General features: G+C 44.4%; 3 protein-coding genes across 3 annotated transcripts; all 3 read right to left on the minus strand.

Annotated features, from left to right (window-relative positions):
• Nucleotides 1-1,025: 1,025 nt before the first annotated feature.
• Nucleotides 1,026-11,405, minus strand: tcf25 (TCF25 ribosome quality control complex subunit). Its single transcript, XM_084682893.1, is given in 19 exon segments — nt 1,026-1,705; nt 3,165-3,240; nt 4,210-4,255; nt 4,258-4,288; nt 4,417-4,507; nt 4,789-4,947; nt 5,331-5,418; nt 5,688-5,862; nt 5,986-6,091; nt 6,234-6,326; nt 7,236-7,329; nt 7,644-7,743; nt 8,019-8,149; nt 9,097-9,179; nt 9,309-9,374; nt 9,506-9,627; nt 10,381-10,452; nt 10,679-10,819; nt 11,106-11,405. Coding segments are annotated over 19 exon segments (2,049 nt in total). The 5' UTR covers nt 11,313-11,405; the 3' UTR covers nt 1,026-1,537.
• A 1,234-nt stretch (nt 11,406-12,639) lies between these two features.
• On the minus strand, nt 12,640-15,112 carry cyba (cytochrome b-245, alpha polypeptide). The gene is made up of 6 exons (XM_084682225.1): nt 14,934-15,112; nt 14,576-14,645; nt 14,216-14,290; nt 13,992-14,075; nt 13,715-13,796; nt 12,640-13,261 (listed from the first exon to the last, which is right to left on the minus strand). Exons 1-6 carry the CDS (start codon nt 14,989-14,991, stop codon nt 13,073-13,075), a joined length of 558 nt encoding a protein of 185 aa, XP_084538351.1. The 5' UTR covers nt 14,992-15,112; the 3' UTR covers nt 12,640-13,072.
• Nucleotides 15,113-15,399: 287 nt separating this feature from the next.
• On the minus strand, nt 15,400-18,541 carry mvda (mevalonate (diphospho) decarboxylase a). The gene is made up of 10 exons (XM_084682341.1): nt 18,364-18,541; nt 18,032-18,102; nt 17,825-17,939; nt 17,523-17,657; nt 17,216-17,415; nt 16,828-16,902; nt 16,455-16,673; nt 16,099-16,214; nt 15,830-15,938; nt 15,400-15,700 (listed from the first exon to the last, which is right to left on the minus strand). Exons 1-10 carry the CDS (start codon nt 18,437-18,439, stop codon nt 15,620-15,622), a joined length of 1,197 nt encoding a protein of 398 aa, XP_084538467.1. The 5' UTR covers nt 18,440-18,541; the 3' UTR covers nt 15,400-15,619.
• Between the last annotated feature and the right edge of the window lie 889 nt (nt 18,542-19,430).

Below are 19,430 nucleotides of genomic sequence, written 5' to 3' on the forward strand. Positions count from 1 at the left end.
AGTCCTCCTCCATGAACTGGAAGACACAGTCCACTTGCAAACAATACACAGGCCAGAGAGATATCTGCACCATACCCACTTCCACACTCATACACTACATACTGTACATGCTGGCCAGCACAAACACACCTGAACGCTCACACACATTGTTTATCACTTTATCACAACTTTACAGTGAATGTTTCTCTGGCTTTCCCTGGTGTCTATGCTGAGCCCAATCTGTGTTTCTGGAAGGGGGGTGTGGCCTGTGCTGCCTCTGGGGAGGGGTGTCAGTGCAGTGGAGGGGACACCTCACATGATGGCTCCTCATGACTAGCTTGCAGCCACAGGTAGACAGGAACAAGGAGCTGGTTGAGCAGCAGGAAGGACCCTTTGGGCGGCACCGTCATGTGGCCTCTGCAACACAGCCAACAGGCTGCCGGAGTGTTTAGTACCAGCACCGTACGGCGACTTACCATGTGTAGCTCTGATGAGCATATAGTACAGGAAAGATCCTTATATTCCATAGCATTTCATACATGTGTGCTTGCTACTGCAAATCCACAGACATTTCAAATGTGTATATGTGAATGAGAACTATTCAGCCACGCAAATGAATGTCATGGGACATGTTCCTCTGCCAGAACATCCAGGGACGAGGCCATCTTCTTGCCTCGGCCACCGGGTACACTCATCTCTCCTCCTAGGAAGTATCCAGTTCTCAGTAATACAACTTCAAACATGACGGTATTAATATGAAGGATTCTACCATCTCTACGTGAGCCGAACGTATACTGAAGGCCTTGTTTATTAATGTTCCATGAAACAAAAAATGTTTTAAAGAAGTTAAGTGGACTTTGCACAGAATTGATTTTACGCTTCCAATAAACTTATTGAAACATTAGGAGCATTTATTTTCTTATCAGTGAGGAGGACAACTTCTAAGAAGAATAAATTCTTCCGATAAGCCAAATCATATTAAAATCATTTGAAGTTTGCTGTGAAACAATATGAACATCAATGACTTCCTGTTTTTAAACCACGTGTTATGATTATGTGATACTTTATTGAGCAGTTCTGACTTTTATCAGAATTCATTAAAGCATTGCAGTTGACCATCACTTGGCTGTTAGGACATCACTACAGGAGCCCATCCATTTTTGAAACAGCAAATTGATTTCTCTCATGATCAAACCAAGGTTTAAATATTAACATTTTCACAAAAAGCCCATGTTATATTCCTGATAAGCAAACAGATGTTTTCATCAAGTAGCATTCTATCAAACTGAAAAGGGAGGGATGAGGGAGAAGAGAAGGAGGAGAAAGGGAGAGAGTGTAGGACCAGGGTGCACTTCAGAATGTTATAATTAGAGAAACGAACCAGACCCTCATTAGGATCTCATTAGCATGTTGTTTCATCCACCAGAACATGATCTTGATATATTCTTATGGTAACCGTCTCAGGTGTTGCATTCTACTTGTTTTCTCTGCTCTCCTTCCATGTTCTTCATCTTTACCCCCCCCTCTTCTAGTTCATGCACCTTTTTTTCTTCCCATCTCAGTCCCATTCTTCCTCATCCCTGTCAGGGTTGTCCTCTCTGGGTGGCTCCTGGAACTGGATGTTGGCCAGCATGTCTCTCATGGCCACCATCAGACGGTTTACTTCCTGGTTAAGCTCCCGCCCTGCGCGAGCCACTTCCAGGTCGTCCTCCGGTCTCTGGCCGCCCTGTGGAAACAGAGCTGCATGTCATCTCCATGACAACACCAAGTTGAAAGGTTGGAGTTTGTGGTGATCCACTGTAAAACACAGCTAGTCTTGCCTGTCTCGCAGCAAACCTAAACTTCCTCTTTTAGTGTCACATATCCATTTACCATAAATTATTCACTTGTGTCTGCACACAAGCGCAGCCTGTTTGATAACTAGGTGTTGAAATTAACTTGGATTTATGTAATGCAATTAAAATAATCGGACAAAGTGTTGGTGTTTTAAGAATAACACACAAACATTGATGAGTTTCATTGAGAGCCGTGTTCATAGATCCAGGAGCTAACTGTGTTAACCTGACACATAGAACAACACCAAAAATGCTAGGTAGTCAGCATTTACTCCACATCCTAACAGCAACTCTACCATTCCAACTGCATTTCTCCATCTCTTTCATTTCAGTAGCAAGATCATGATGGTTGGCATTATGAGGCCTTTGGTGAGTTTCACATACAGATTTGAGTTTCACACCCATATCAATCAGACCTCCTGCTGGACTTTGGTCTAGCAGAGGTCAGGGTTAGAGGCAACTCTGGTCTCACCAGTGGTCAGGTAAAGGGTTAGTTAGGGTTTCACCTGTGGTCAAGTTAATGATTAGTTAGGGTCAGCTGTCAGTGGTCAGGGTTAAGGTTAGTTAGGGTCAGCTGTCAGAGGTCAGGGTTAAGGTTAGTTAGGGTCAGCTGTCAGTGGTCAGGGTTAAGGTTAGTTAGGGTCAGCTGTCAGTGGTCAGGGTTAAGGTTAGTTAGGGTCAGCTGTCAGTGGTCAGGGTTAAGGTTAGTTAGGGTCAGCTGTCAGTGGTCAGGGTTAATTCTGGTCTAACCCATGAATGACATCTAAGAAAGGAGGTGTGCAAAACTGTTATTTGACTTCAGGTAATAGATGTAGCTGTATGTCATTACTTACAAATTAATTCATGCTTTTTAGATGTTAGACATCCTATGTTCCTATGCTATTAGGCTTATGGATGATCTGGTCAAAGTCTCAAGAGGATCACAGGATATTAGTTTTAACCTCCGGTCAAAATCACTTTTTTGGTAGAACTCTCTGGTCACCAATTTGCCCCAAAATTTGTTTGATACGTCTAATTTCTTTGCTCCAGCAACCATGCGCTCTTACTCAGTGGGGCAGTTTGTGTAATTTATCACTATGGCAAAGGAGCCAGGCCAACCGTAGCCCGGGCAGCATCTCTGCTCTATGAATGTTGCCATTGTTGAGCCTTATGAGAAGGGGTTGACATCGTCTGTCTATTTTTACAGAGTGTGGGGAGGTCATATGCCTTCACAGCTCTAATGTTCCACATTTGTCACCCTTTTCAAAGGGACCAGGATTAGAGAGGGACACTAGGAGGGACGTCTGCATCCCAGCACACTCGGCTCATCAATGACACAATGTATCTTCACAGAAGATGATAGCTACTCACCTGTAGGTTGAAGTTGGGCAGCAGAGAGCGGAAGAACAGTGACAAGGTACTCTCATTAGAAGCACCCACACTTGGTCTATACGAGAGACAAATAAAGAGAGAGGGAGAAAGAGAGGCAGACAGTGAGAGACAGACAGTGAGAAAGAGAGACAGTGAATGATAAGACACACACACACATAGAAGTGACCAAAGATCACAGAGCCTGCCGTCTCCACAGTAACCTGCAGTTCTGGTAGGAGATGATGTCACTGCCAGTGATGAGGGCCAGGGACAGAACTTCTAGCCACAGGCTTTTGTCTCTCAAATTCCCTACACTGCACAGACGATATAGCTGCAGTTTATTTTTAGCTAAACTATCCACAACAGACAAAATTAGAGAGGAAAAAAAGAGCAATTATCATTAATACATCCTCTATCTTTAGTAGACCAGCCTTCAGGGGCCAAGTGGAGTCAGAAAGGCGGAGTTCAGACAGAGATAGAGAGTGCCTGTTTAGAGGCATGGCCTTGACAAGCGCCTGAGCAAACAGAGGACTGCAAACACAACACCCTTACTCATGTAACCAGCATCAGTACGCATGTAACCACCATCAGTACTCATGTAACCACCATCAGTACTCATGTAACCACCCTCAGTACTCATGTAACCACCCTCAGTACTCATGTAACCACCCTCAGTACTCATGCACTTATGTAATCATCCCTTTTACTCCTTAACCCTGGGTTCCAGCTCCAGAACATTCTTCAGCTGATGCCTCATTTCAGTTTGTATTTGTCAACAGAACTGTATTCATCATGTCCCCTCCCGCCCCCCACCACCCTCACCGCAAACAGCATCACATGACTGAGAGCAGACGCCGGGCAGAATCATGTCATGCACATGTTCCTGCATAGAGGAGAACTGCAGAAGGACAGGAACTCATCAACCTCTACTGAGCATGTCAAAGTGTTTTTTGTGGGTGGGTGGGGAGAGTCAGCTTGCTGGAGAGAGACTGCCGCCAAGAGATCCTCAAAGACTGGGTGGGTTACCACAGCTTAAGAAGTTTACCTCTCTGGTCGGGAATACGACACCAAGGAGTCCAAAGGGGGAGTGGGTCAAAACCCATTATTGGTTGAGTGGTCACATCCTGTGAATACACAACACTACGTTCTTAACTACCACAAATAAATGACAAAAGTTTTATGAATACACACCACAACATTCTAAAAAGTGCTTTCTTAATAATGAGGCGACAAGGTTCAGTGTGCACCTCACCAGGGGAAGGGCGGAGGTGGCCTCCTTGATCTCAGACAGGATGACATGGCGATGGATGTTGCGGGAAGGACTCTGGTACCTCTCCTTCCTCCTGGAGGGAGGGGGCAGAATGTCATGAGATAAAGACCTTCTAATCACACTTCAGAGGACCATTTCAATGCCACTCCCCAACAATGCGCTACTTATTGCCGCTCCCTCCAAGGAAGAAACATTAACACACACTTTCAATTTCAGACTGAACATTCCGCCGTATCAACTAATGTCTGCCCTTGGAAATCCTAATGGGTCAGTTGATTCTAATTTGACAGGGTTTACACACACACACACACACCTGCACACAGAGCTGTTTACTAATAGTTAGCAGGTCCCTACTTGTTGAGGCAGTCCTCTACCAGAGGTTCATTGCTGTCCACTCTGAGCAGCACCTGCGCCACATTCTGCTCCAGCCAAAGCAGCACCCCGCCCTCACGCCACAGCATGTGGCTCCGCCCCACGTACAGACCCACCAGCTCCGCCAGGGCTGGGGGCTGTCTGGAGGGAGACGACAACGAAAGACAGGCGGAAAAACAAGTAGTGGTTCTTAATGCCTACCATACTGTGATGTATAGGGTTAGAAGTAATGCATACACTGATATGATACATGGATACTCCATGGCTATAATGTCAATGCGTGCTTAAATTCAATGTATCTGTCTGAGAAAGTACTGTAAAAATGACGCAGAGAGAGATTGCAGATAGTGAAAAACGGAGTGAAAGGATTTTGCAAACAAATAGGAAATTGCGAACAAAGAGACTGCAAGGGAGCTGGAGAGAGAGAGACCATAAAGAAAAAGACAGTGGAGAGACTATAAAGAGAGGAGCACTTTCAGAGAGAGAGAGAGAGAAATACTGCAGTGTGCGTCAGGATGTTGTACCCCAGCTGACTCCGATGGCCGAAGAAGGCATGAGACGATACGGCTGCGTCTGGCTGCACTGTGCACAGGTCCAGCAGAGGCATCAGCGCTGAGGAACACACACACACACAAAATGGATTGACACAGTCACTACGTGAGTCCGCATGTGTAATACCAGGATCAGAGAGCCCTCGGGGCCACAATCATTTACTCCAGCCGCTAGTTCTGTGTGCGTGTGATCACTATGGGAGGTGCGTTCATGACTCAATTTGTGTGTTGTTTTCTGCCCGCGAGCACATTGGTGTGTGAATGAGCATGTGTGCATCCATACCTACAAACATGCCTGTGTGTGTGTGTGTGTGTGTGTGTGTGTCTAACCTCCAGGGAACATGATGAGTGCATACTGCAGCAGCTGGTCAGCCTTGTCTCTGTGTGTGTCTCTCTCCTGAGGCTCCGCCTCCTGAGGCTCCGCCCCCTCCTGCTGACTCAGTTGGAAGTGGCAGAGTGCCACAGAGAACGCAAAGTTGGGGAGCTGGGACAAATTCCTGTGCACCTGAAACACGCGCATGCGCGCACACACACAGATACACACACAGACAGGAAGCAGGTTATTCAACTTCAACTCACAAGCGTACAAATCTGTACAGACAGACACACGTGCGTGAAACTGTCTCACCTCCCACTCCTGATAAAGGCGAAGCAGGAAGTGGTATTCTCTTGAGCGCAGTGACAGGAAGTCTATGAGCAGCAGCATACAGAGTGGGTCACCGTCCGGGTCCAGACTGGCACACAGGGAAAAGCAGACAAAGCCATCGAACACTGCCCAGAGCCCCTAAAATGTTACACACAGACATGGTCTCTGGGAACCCCTAGTCTGACCCATTACGCCTCGGGTCCTCCTGACTCCTCCTCCCCCCCCCGTACCTGAGAAGGAGGCGGCAGTACTCGAGGGCAGTCCGAGGGCAGCCCCTCCTCTCCAGAAACATCATGTGCTTGTACAGAGCCAAATACAACGCTCTAAAAAGACACACATAAAATGTTGAGACAAGTGCCATCTGCTGGTGAAATACTAACTACTTACTAACCAAGAGTGAGGTCATGCCGGGAAATATCAAACCGAGGCGCTACAGCAAAGCCAACACTCAAATAACAACTCTTTTAGAAAGTTAACAATATCTTCGTCGCTGTTGATATCTTCAGTATCGTCTGGATAGTAAAACTTAGGTGACTCCTCAATATCGCTTATTTTGAAGATGACTTCAGAGCAGGGCAATAATAATCCGTATCAGACCACAGACGAGGTCAATACGCGGCTGGCATGACTACCCATTAGCCAATCAGAACGCTCGTCCTGTCATTGCCATATAATAATTGCATTTCATGCTAACGTCATCCTTAAGCCTCAAGTACCTAATTACAGTCTAAAGCCGTGGCTAAAAGTATTGGGAGCAACATACATTTGTGTTTGCAAAGCTTGCTGGGCCTGAGCATAAAATGACTGCTAACACAATTTCAGTAAGTAATATCATCAGCACAGGGGAAAGTGTGAACTCGTTCTAGCCAGGTGAAATCACTATCATTCTGATTGGATTTTAGGAGCAGATTGACTTCTGTAAGAGGGGACTATTTGCATATATTGAACATGTTCGCCCCAAAAAAGCTTTAAAAAAATATGAGATGTGCCTTATTGTATTCCAGTAGTCTATAGAAACATGTGAAAACATTTTCCTCAAATACTGAACCAGCAAACTTAGTAAAAAACAACATTTGTCATTGCCAAAACTTATGGCCACGACTGTATATGTATGGACAACTTAATAACAGTCTGAAGTGTACATGTATGAACGTTTTGTTAGGGATTTATCCCTTAACATCTGGTGTGTGTGTGGGTGTGTGTGTGTGGGTGTGTGCGTGCGTGCGTGTGACCTGTTCTCTGATCTTTGGTAGCTCAGTCTGCAGGTCCCTGAGGTCAAGCTGAACAAAGGGTGGAATGCACACTCAAAGCTGTACAGAGCCCTCTCTGAAACACACAAACACGTTAAGTTACACAACACTATCAGTCTATAAAGAAAGCGTACACGCGGTTGCACAACTGGTTCCCGCTGTCTTCATAAAGCAGTCAGGCTTTCAGTGGCTTTGTCAAACCATCTCCTGAATGTCTCACAGGTAGAATATGTGCTACTCTGGAGAAGTGTGTGCTGTGCATTAGTTGAGACTAGACCTCTAAACATGCCCTGGGATTGTAGCCTCACAAACCAATCAGATTCCCCGATACTGTACTGGTTGTTCTGCTCCTTACCTATGAAGGTTAGGGTACCTGGTGGTGCTGCTCACCTATGAGGTCCCTGGCCATCTCCTGGTCCTCCTGGATGCGGCTCACATCAGACAGCTGCAGCAGAGAGTCGATGTGGTAGGGATTCATCTGCAGCAGGGCCTGGAGAAGAGCACGCCCTTAGTCTCCAAACAGTCCTCTAACACAGGCAAATACATCTCACACATATCTGACATAAAGACCTGAGGGACAGGACTCCCAGGGTCTGTTTAGAGATCTAAAAGGCAGGGTATAGTTCAGAGGATAAAGCACTTTACAGCAGATCAAGAGGTTGCAGGTTCAAATCTTCCCTGTACTGTACGTCGCTTTGGATTCAAGTTTCTGCTAAGTGAATACATTATTATGATCTACTGCTAGATTTGCCAGTGCTTCCTCACCACTATGTTGTTGGGATCCATGGACTCCACAGCATCCATGAACTTGAACTGAACCTGCTGGTAATCCCGGCTGTGTTCCAGGGTGAAGAACTGAAGTCCAGCCCTGCTCTCCAACAGAGTCATGGAGATACCTGTGCCAAGATATGCCAGGCCAGACAGGAACAAGGCCGCACAAGGGATCAGACAAGGGGATTTCTGGGGAAGCAAGCTTTCAAACCAGTTGGGAACCTCCACCAAGCCATTCGGCAACCTCCACCAAGCCAGTCTACTACCTCCACCAAGCCAGTCCGACTCCATTCTTATATTGAGTGATGCCCGGTGCCCAGTCCTGGCACTATGGTAAGCAGGGGGTTAAAGGCGTACATCAATGGTGCCATTGAGTCTGCCCAACCATAGATGAGTCTTACTGCATTTGATTCATGATATGTGCTGATTGGACTGCTCTCGATATGACGTCATGGCCTTGATAGAGACTGAATGTGGCCTCTGTTGTGATTAGAAAAGCCATGTCTGCCAACCTGGTTTCAGGCTAACAACAATGATAGTATGTGTTCATCTAAGCAGTGTTATCCCAGCGTCCCAGAGCCCCTTGTTGGAAATGGAAGTCAGAACTCTGTGTTTAGGCTGGAACAGTGTTGCCTTCTAGCAACAACACAGAGGCGCCACCCAGGACCTATTAATGTAACTGTCGCCCAAAGATAGAAAGCACAAAGTGAATGTGTTTCAACACCATTCATTTCAAATTGATCACGGAGGCCGACTGGGTCCCTGCTAGATGACCTCTACTCACACGTTCTGTATCATGTTGTTCAGTCTGGGTTAGCCTTACATTTCCCATCACATAAGGATAGATGTTAATCTATCTACAGGAAATTAGGATACTGAACACTGCTGGTTTGAACATCAGTAAATGACACTTTCTAGACATATTACTTAAGTAATAACTAGTAACAAGTCAGCATATATGATTGCAAAAGCAAAGTAGCCATGTTTTTGTGCAAATCTTAGCATTCTCTTTGTCACAGCAAAAACACTTACACATTATCAGGGCGTACTTGGGGTAAAAAGAGTGACCTACCTGGACGGCTAAAGCGCGGCCATGTGTCTTTAGGAATGGTCATCCAGGTGCTGCGATGGAACTGCCTCTGTCTTTGACGAGGTCTAACAGAAAAGAACCATAAAAGCACTACGGTTAGAAAATAAAACAGAAATATTTTTATGTACCAAAAACACAATGCTAATACTGGACTCCGGAGAAACTTTGTACAGCTGAAAAGTAAAACCTTTTACCTCTGGTCCCCCAGAACTGCTCGTGCTCCGAAGTACCTTTTCAGTTCAGTCTCTGGATTCAGGTTCCTGAAGCACACACAGACTAAACTCAGGCACTGTTTATGCACAATAGTTGCAGACTAAAGCGAGAGACAGCATCTTAACCCAAAGCAAACAATTCAATGACAATTCAGAGTGATTCAGTGTGACCCCCTGACCTGTGCTCCACGTGTAGAACCGGCCTGCTTCCTGCCGCTCCGCAGCCATCACTCTGGAGGGTCAGGCTGCCCAGCTGCTCCATACTCTCCAGGAGGGCATCGATGTCCTCTGCTGCCTCCTCCTGGGGACACACTAAAGTCACTCGACAGCCAGGCAGCTCTACGCCCACAGACACACACTGGCAGAGCAAGTTCTGTCATGGCACTCGGGCAGCGCGTCGCGTCATCAGCTGATGTCACCCAGGCAATCAATTGCAGGTGTGCTGGTTGAAGGTCCATGCCTTCCCCTTCAGAGGACTGGCATGCTGCATGATTTCACAGACCCAGACACACTTGCTCACATATCATGCGTTGCTATGTACTAGGTATTTTGTAACTGCTTTTTGTAACTGCTGCCTCCCTCCACCAACCCGAGCTCCTCCATCCTCTGATGGCTTCTGGTTAGACCTAAACTACATTTTGTTGCCTTGTACCTGTACTTGTGTAATGACAATAAAGTTGAATAAAATAAAATCATAAAATAAATATTGTCTTCTGTATTGTCATTACAAGATGTTAATCCTCTATAAAGCCTTTTGACTTGTTAAAAAGTATACTTCCAGTTCGAAATTATTCCTGGCCACTGGGGGATGTTGTATCTTGTATTCCCTGCCTTGTTATTGTATGTACCTGTTTATGTGCTATGCTGGCTATGCTCCAAGGCAGGGAGTTCCCCCTTAGACATAACCACACCGCCAAAGACAAACCTATTTCCATTGCAATAAATGGTTAAATCAATATGTGAGCACACCTGATGTAGCTGAGGGTGACACCTAATGCAATGAGAAGGATAGCATATAAATTAAGTAATAACACTTGTTACTTCACTGCTTTACCTGTGTGTCTCCTGAAGTGTTTTTTTTCTTCTTCTTTTTCTTCTTCTTTTTCACTTTGTCTACAGCTGCAGACTGAATGACAGAAGAAAGAAAACATCACCCCAGCACCTTTGTAGCTGCACTCACACACAACCACACATGCTCCTCTAGTCTGGAGCAGGCCCTGACCAGTGACCACACATGATTAGATTGGTAATAGCTACGTAAAGTAGCCCATGTACAATCCTGTCATGTCAGACATGATATGCGCAGTCAGAGTAGGGATGAAGGCAGAATTTTCACACGATGCTCTCATCACCTTGGCTGCCCCCGTCTCAGCCTGGGGAATCCTCTTCTCCGTATCTCCGCTGTCACTCTTCTCCCTGCCCTCCTCGCTTTTCTCTTCAGGCTTCACTGCATTAGTGTCCTCTTTCTCTACCTCGTTCTCAGCTTCACATATCTGTAAAGAACAGGCACAGACACAAGGTAAACCTGAGATGAACACTAAATGACATGCACCATCAGGTGTACCTTGAATACAAATAGAAGTGTTATTGTTTGTATAGCTAGATGGTAGCTTGATAGCTGTAACACTTCACCTACAAAGTCCACACCAAACCCATGGCTAGCTATCGAATGCTAACTTGTATCATTAAGGAATGCAAGACATATGTACTGTGTTAATCAAGACTGTAAACGTTGTCAACATATGGTCAACTAGCTAATGCGCTATCTAGATATTTTACCAGCTCATAAATATTGCTAAGGTTCTTCTGAGTCTTGTTTTTCATGGCTTTTTGGTTGCTGCTTTTGCTGATAGGTTGCAGCGCAGAGTCGCCTTCCTCCTCCTCAACCTCAGCAGCCTGTTCCTCACCGGGAACAAGACTACCCATGTCTAAGGCCTCTTGGCCCCTTTGTTTCCCTTTCAGTCTCCGCAGAGCCCGGCTTGACATTTTCTCGGGGATAAAATTCACTAAGAGGTGCAGTGGTTAGAGTCGTACAACTCCTTCCATAAACATGCTCATTCTTCAACAAGCAGAGACGAATGTTATTGGCTGCTTAAAAGGAAACGGCTACGTTGTAGGGAAGTGAAGTCACGGATTTGGCTACGGATACTCCACTTGGACAAGTGTAGTGCATATAGCATAAATATAGTACAATATTTATCCTATTGTCTTCATATAAATTAACCACAGTGTGCACAGTATAGCTGTCCAGCTCAAATTTCGCAGAAGGATGTCAATAAACAGAACATTAGTTTTAGGTGAACTTTAGGTGAACACCTCAATGATTGGTATCCACTGTGCAGAAGGGGGCAGTGATGGAGCATTGATTAACATTGGGTCTGTCAAACCCAGAACCTGTATGCTTCGAACACCCACACTAAACATAGCTTATACAAATACATGTATGAAATAAGTCAAACATATAGGAGCATGAGATGTATTTTGATTATTGTTAATTGAGGTAGTACCACTGACAGGTTGAATAAAATGAAACAATCTTATCAACAAACTATCCAATAATCCAATGTTTTGCTGTGCTCTTTTATTTGTACGTCTATATATCCAACTCAGTTAAATGGTTTGGAAGACAACAGTATCTCGCTGCACATCAGTGGACATGTCAAGCATAATACACCTGTTGGTTATTGACAAGCCCACTATTCATGCTGTGGAAAAAGTCAGCAGTGATGAGTGAGGAATGTGCATTGAACAATAGGATCCTATTACAACTGTAAGAGATGAGTCAGTCTTCTACCGATTATGTATTAAACCCAAAGAGAGTTAACTACAGCACTGGGTTATGGGGGTCAGATGGCTGACTGGTTAGGGAGCAGTTAGGGAGTTGGGCTATCAATGACGTTGTGTCCCTGGGCGAGGCACTTCACCCTAGTTGCCTCGGGGAGAATGTCCCTGTACTTACTGTAAGTCGCTCTGGATAAGAACCTCTGCTAAATGACTAAATGTAAATATTTATGGTTGGATTCCTTCTAACTAGACCACAGTGTTTGTGTTTCTGCTACACAAAGCTCTGGGTTACTGTTCCTGCTAACTACAGCCCTGTTCAAGTGTGTACGTGTTTGTCCACGAGTACAGGTGTGTCTGTGTTTTTTACATGAGAAACAGAGGGAAATTCTTGTATGCTGCAATGAGTGGCGAACATGCTGTGAAACCACTCACAGTTCACTCCTTGTGAAAAAGACAGTTCTCTATTCTTCCTGAAACCAGTCAGTCAAGGAGTGTCCAGAGTACACCCTTTAAATTGAAGGATGAAAAATGTATTTAAATAGTTTATTTTTCATTTAAAAGCATTGAAAATTGCATAGACACAGTAGGTGGTACTCACAGGGCAAAACAAATCAACAATATAAACTCTCAAGTCTGTCCAGGAGTTTTAGATTCATCAGGGCTTTTGAACACAGTGATAAATAGTGTGGTACACCATTAGAGGTATAGACTGCACAAGTACCTTGGTACAAAAGATTTAAACATGCCCACCGTGGTGCAGGTACGAAGGTCTACAGCTTGAGGGACAACACTACCAGATGCTGGTCAAATCAGTCCTTTTTACAACAGAGATCTGACTAAACTAAACTAGTAAAAGTAAAGCAGGTTGGAGACATAGTGTAGCAGCACTAAGAAGATGAGTGATCAGGGTCTATAGTATACCATGGTTGTATTTAGAAAGGCTGTAGCTCAGGGGACATAAGCTACTCAGTAACAGGGACGGGGTTGGCATAGGCTGCTCCCTCTATGTCCTCCGCTCTCTTCCGGCGCATATCTTGAGGTGGGCGTGGGGGTGGGTTCTGCGGAGGCTGCTTGATGCTCTCTCCAACGGGCTGCCTGCTCTGCTGCTGCCGAGGCATGATTGGCTCCCATTGCTCCCCTCGAACAGCAGCCTGCAGAACACACAAGTCACCGATCAGATTTGGCCAAAACAACTCCTCCCTACCTCTACTGATATACAATAGAAAGGGGCATTATACCATGTCCAAAACACTTCCAGTCATCACCCCGACCAGTAACACCCCACTCAGCCATATAAATATGCCATGCAGAAGTTTAGCCAACAGTATAAATTCAGTATGACTTTGTGTTGTTTTGTTGCGAAATACAGAAAAATACCTGAAATACTGCCTGATTCTAAGATGTGTTCATAACCAGAAACCAGCAGCAAACATTTTCTTGAAGCCACTTCCTTGTATGTGTACATGCATTTCAGTGAAGTCTTACCCAACAAATCTGACCCAATAGCCAACAGTAAGCGTGGGCGGTGCAACCCCAGTACTATACAATATATTCATTTAGATCTTTATCCATGTACATACAAATGGAGGTTAGGTAGTACATACTCCCAAGTAGATGAGGCTTGCAATGCCAAGGCACACACAGCCTAAGACAGTAGCTAACATGAATCCTCCAGGAACACAGATGCTGTGGGTGAAAGCGGAAGTGTGAAGGAAAAAGAGAGAGAGATAATTACATAATGTGACAGCTAAACAATGAAGGTTTGTAGAGGAATGATAAAGCACTATATGAACAAAACCCAGAAATGGTCTAACCGGTCACATGCACAGGAGGAGGCATTGTTTTGGTTACACAGCAGAACTGATAGAGAGGCGTACTCACGCTGCATGTAGAAACGCTCGAACATAGTAGTTCCTGGTCAAAGGCCCAAAGGATTTCACACAGATAGTGAAGCAATGTTGGCCCCTAAAAAAACACAGAGGAGGAAGTCAACATATTCTTTCAGAGACACAATTGGGTTTAACTAATCAATAACCAGTGATGACAAAATGAGGATGTCAGAGATGTTGTGATGGGGTTAGGTCTAGGGTGTAAGGGGCACTCACGTCCTCTCCACACTAGTGCCTTTGTTCCTCTTGCCTCTTGGATACTCAAGCAGACAGACGAACACTCCAGCAGCTCTGAGCATCAGTTAAGTCAGCTTCAGCTACCATACTTGGTGCCCGCAAGCCCTACAGTAGCCCTACGTGCAGCACGAACATGTTATTCTTGAAACCAGGTGTGTTTCGATGTATCAATTGCTTTTCAAATAAGTAGTGTTCAAGATTAAGATTCTGTGCAGTTTATTTTCGTTTGTTCGTATATTTTTTCATCTCTTGAAAATTGTGAGAATGGGTTTGGATTTGGTTTGGATTTGGTTCAGGCTAATCGTATAATGAACCCATAGCTAAAAACGTAAAGGATACATTCCATAAGCTGCGAATTGCCAGTCCCTGAACTGACCGGCCGTCCCGACAATGCCACCGGTAAGAAGAACTGAAACAGGGAAGTTGTAATTACCACGCAATTAAAAAAATGTTTTTTAGTGTGTGACACAAACAACAAAGTATGAAATAGAATAACGAAAAACCTCGCTGTGATTTTCAAACAATCACATTGTTTTTTAAGTGACATGTTTTGACCGTTCATTTTGTATCTCGATGTACAAAAGAACAATACGAACTTAGCATTACAATGGTGAACAATTTGTTAATTCATGCTGAATTACTCATATGTAACGTTCCTGAAGCATGTAAACATATAAAAAAGTTTCGTGATACTCACTCAATCCTGCTGCTAAAGCTTGTTCATTGGCCCACATTGCCCATTCTATCTTCCCCATGTTTGGAACAGGACAAACAGAACCTCTGACCGCCGCAAAAGCCTCTAGTCTATGTTGTCACATTCGATTACAAGAGAACACGTACAGTGTGTTTCAGAGTCGTTTCCAAAGTTCCGAAGTCACTTCCGAACTGACTGAAGACAAGGAGGAGTCTCGAATTCATTTAACCATGAAGTGGCCTTCCCTATTCACAGAAGATTCAAAATGCCAAACAACCCATTCAATTCAATTCAACTACAATGATTTTTTCAAAAGTTGTTTCGCTATTCATAAAACACCAAACATGTATTTCTTACAGTGATCATTTTTTGCAGACAACGCTCTTCATTCTAAACCGGAAATATAGAATATTTAGAAGTATTTTTTCTATAGAAACATAGAAAAAGAAGTGCACAAAAGACTCAAATATAATTTCATAAAATGTCAATATATTTATTTTTATATATAAAATATAACACTTCAAAACCTATGAAAGAACAAATATTTTCTATCATCATCTAATTTACTATGCTTTAGCTTCAACTAGCAATGCAGTAGAGGAGAATCTCCAGGGCCTCCCTCTAAATCCTAGCCTAAAGCAAAACTGAAATTGATGCGTCTCCTTCGGACGAAAGTAGGAATTCAAACATCAGACGTTCTTCTTAGGCAGTCCATCAGGGCAGAGCAGATGCTGGGTGGGGTCTTCCAGCACACAGGGTCCAGGGCCAGCCTGAGAGTAGGGCCACTCATTACCAGGTGAAACATATGTATGAACCACCACTTAACAAGGCACTTAACAAAGATATAACATCTTTTAAATTGTGACGTAAGGGATCCAGAAGTGTGTGTGAGTGTGTACCTTGGTGCTGATGATGTAGCTGATTCCCTTCACTAAAGGTTCCATACCAATGGCCTCTCTTAGCTCTTCAGACAGAGTTACCCCAGCAATGGGAAGACCTTTGATGAACCTGCAGAGAACCCAGATACAGTCACACCAACACATGAACCATCTTGATGTGGAGTGAGCCTGCATGAGGAGACTACCTGTGCATGGAGACAATTCATGCTAACTGTGTGTGCTAAAGTGGAGAGTATGCATGCTGGATGTGTTAAATAAAAGACACTCACTGTTCTCCATTGGTCTCTGGAGGGAAGAACGTACGCACCACTTGGAAAAACTCAGCTGTATGCTCCTGAAGGGTGAAGATGACAGCGTTTGGACCTGCATCAAACGAATATGCTACCTGGAGGAGGGGAGACAGGTTAGCTGTAATGGGTATACTAGATGAGAAAAAAGGTAGTCAAATTTCACCAAGTTTCTACACTCATGTTCTGTCCCCTGTGAATTCTTGTAAATATCTCCTTTGTAGTTTCACATCTCCATTTCACACTTTAAGATTAGCAGCAACTACTTGAAAGTGAAACCTGTTCAGTGAATCTGACAGGAGGAGGTGAGGGAGAAGTAGAGACCCTGTGACACTCACCCTGGTTTCCCCACAGTGACGGTTATAGCGGTGCACCAAGTTGATTATGCGGCGAGACACATCGTTCAGGTAGAAGACAGGAGGGTATGTGTCCAGGCAGGTGGCATGGAACTGATTGCTATCCTTCATGGTCAGCTCAGCAAACGTGGCAAAGTCCCTCTTCCTCACGGCTCTGATCATCTGCTCCATCCGGCCTGGTACCACACACTCTGCCCGGTGCTGACAGAGACCAGCATGCAGCCTCACCATATCGCACAGGGCCATTCAATGTGTACATATTGTGTGTGCGCATGGGTGTGTTTGTATGTGTGTGAATACGTGTGTATAGTTAACATGCCTGTTCATGTATGTGAATGTGTATTTGTGTGTGTACCTTCAGCAGACTGCTTGTCTCAACACTGGTCTGCATTCCAGAGGTGCTGCCCACAAGCTTCCGCTCAGCACTGACCTGAGGGTCAGATCTGGCTTAATTCAATAAATATTTTATTTATAAAAGATGGGATGAAAGTTTTGCAATACAATGTATAAAAACACAATTATGTAAATTGGTGATGTAATAGTTCCTTGCACACCCAAAATACCTTAGTAATGTCAGTATGGACGACACCAGTCAAATAAATCTGAAGCGTTGACATGTATGCACATTTGATGATGATATGTTAGCTGCATGTTAGTGTATAGTGGAAAATGTTTCAATTTCAGGTACTCGGTTAGTGTATGTTAACTACAAATGTATTAAACAGAAAAACACATAGACCTACCACAAGCACCAGCACCCTGAGCTCAGGCCAATTGGTCTCTGGCGCCACCTGCTGGGCAATACTATCCTTGCCGTCCTCCCTCTGTCCCATGGTCCACTGGACGAAGCCTCCATACATGCTCCTGCAGGCGCTCCCCGAGCCCTGCCGTGCCACCACCGACAGCTCCCCCTCCACCCCCAGCACCCTCGCCAGAGTGTACACTGCAGGGAGTGAATCAGGGAGACGGCAGAGACAGCCAGGGATGTAAGGTGGTGACATAGGCAGAATCCATCAGAATGAGGCACACGCACTGTAAGTACACACACACCTAGGCAGGCATAACCGGCGGCAGAGGAGGCTAGTCCAGCTGCTGTGGGGAAGTTGTTGACGGAGCAGATATGGAACTTGTGGGACAACCCGGCAGGATCTCCATCACTGTGCCTCTTCCTTGCTAAGCGCCGAACTGAGTTGGAAGAACAACCAATCACCACACAAGGGGTGTTAGTTTATGTGACATAATAGTGGTGCTGTCCTTCTGTGTAACCTTTCCCTTCTAGTCCTGCCTTCCTTTAAACTCCTGTCTGACCTTCCCACAGGACTACCTCACCCTCTGAGGCAGGATTTCCTCACCCTCTCTGAGGCAGGACTGGAGCCTAGGCTGAGTGATGTCCTCCTCCCGGCCATTCAGCCAGATGCGATCCTCCTCAAATGACCTGCTGCAGGCCACTGTTGTGGTGGTTTTGAGCTAAATATGATGAACGGAGGTGTCAGGTCATGGCCATCCATACTCAAAACACACACATACTCTGAAGTGTTGCTACAAAGTTTAATCAGTACCTGGTCTTGGTGCAGTGTCACACTCAACGACGAATTGATAGGGAGAATTAGTTCCTCATCTCTCTTCCCCCCTATTATACAATAACAGCAAGTCAGATGTGAATACAGTGAAATAGACTGCCTTCATATGATAGATGGTTGTGCAGGACGTTGCAATGTAACAAGTTCACATACATATGAATAATCTTGCATCCAGTGCTTATTCCATATATGACTAACGGTAGTTAAAATGTTGGAGAAAGAATCAAGGAAAGTTTAGTATGCAGCGTTTTTCAAAGATTGCCACTTGCTAGCTAGCAGTGGATAACTGGACAATATAAGATGGTACTTACAGTATTTAATGACGGCAATGTTTACAGGAGCGCTGCATGTTACCATGCTGAAACCCAGTGCCTTGTCCTCAGGCATAGTTGTGGCAATTATTATTCTATAACACTAATACACTTTGAAAACAACGAAGTCCTAAATAACTTCTCCAAAAGTGTGCTTATCGTATTTTGAGCTTTTAGAGTTAAGTCCCGCCTATCATTACGCTTCCTAACTGCGTATTCCTATTGGTGGAAGAAGGCACATGGGTAAAGGCACAACCAATAGAAACCATTACTTGTTCGTCACTTGAAAAGGGCAGACACTGGGTAAACACTTTTGGTAAATATGGACAGCCGCGTATTAAACGGGGCGGGGTAGAAAACTTAACCATTTTTAATTCCCTGTACCGTACATCAAATATGTTAACAATTTGAAACGGATAATGTTGCTCTTTTATGAGGTTTATTCTTGAAGGCATGTATACTTCTCATGAAAAAAATATATTCCTCTGTACGTGGTTTTAAATTGTGCTTAACTCCACCCTCCAGGCAGTCCTCCACATACAAAACCTGTGACTGACTCATCGGACCACGGTCGTGTGAAAATAAGGCCAGGTGGGTGGAACCTCATTGGTAATCGCAGACGCAGTGCCCAGCCGAATCAGTCTTGCTTCATTCGTGGATTTATTGATTTAATTTGATTTATCAAAGTGACATATTTATTTCCACAGAGACACACTGTTTGAAGGAACATATACTAAGTTTAACATAGAGCCACAGTAACCTATGACTGTTTCGTTTATTTATACACTCCTTAAGCCATTCAACATAGAACACATTTAAAATTCGTTTTTATCATTTGTACTATATGTATGACTGTATGCCAGTTTGAATAGGATTTGTTGTGGTGCTGTAATGACCGTACCAAATCTAAAATGTAACTATTTAAGTAACAACCATGTTTTAAAGTAATAAGAATGGTTAGTGGTTCCTGACATTCTGATCAGAATGAAATTCATACACACTTCACTTCCCTCAGCAAGTGCCTCACCAGAAAGGCCATGTATTATATGCACTCATAACTGAAGAAT

The sequence above is a fragment of the Hypomesus nipponensis genome, chromosome 19, assembly GCF_054491055.1.
Source record: "Hypomesus nipponensis isolate SF chromosome 19, ASM5449105v1, whole genome shotgun sequence".
NCBI lineage: Eukaryota > Metazoa > Chordata > Actinopteri > Osmeriformes > Osmeridae > Hypomesus > Hypomesus nipponensis.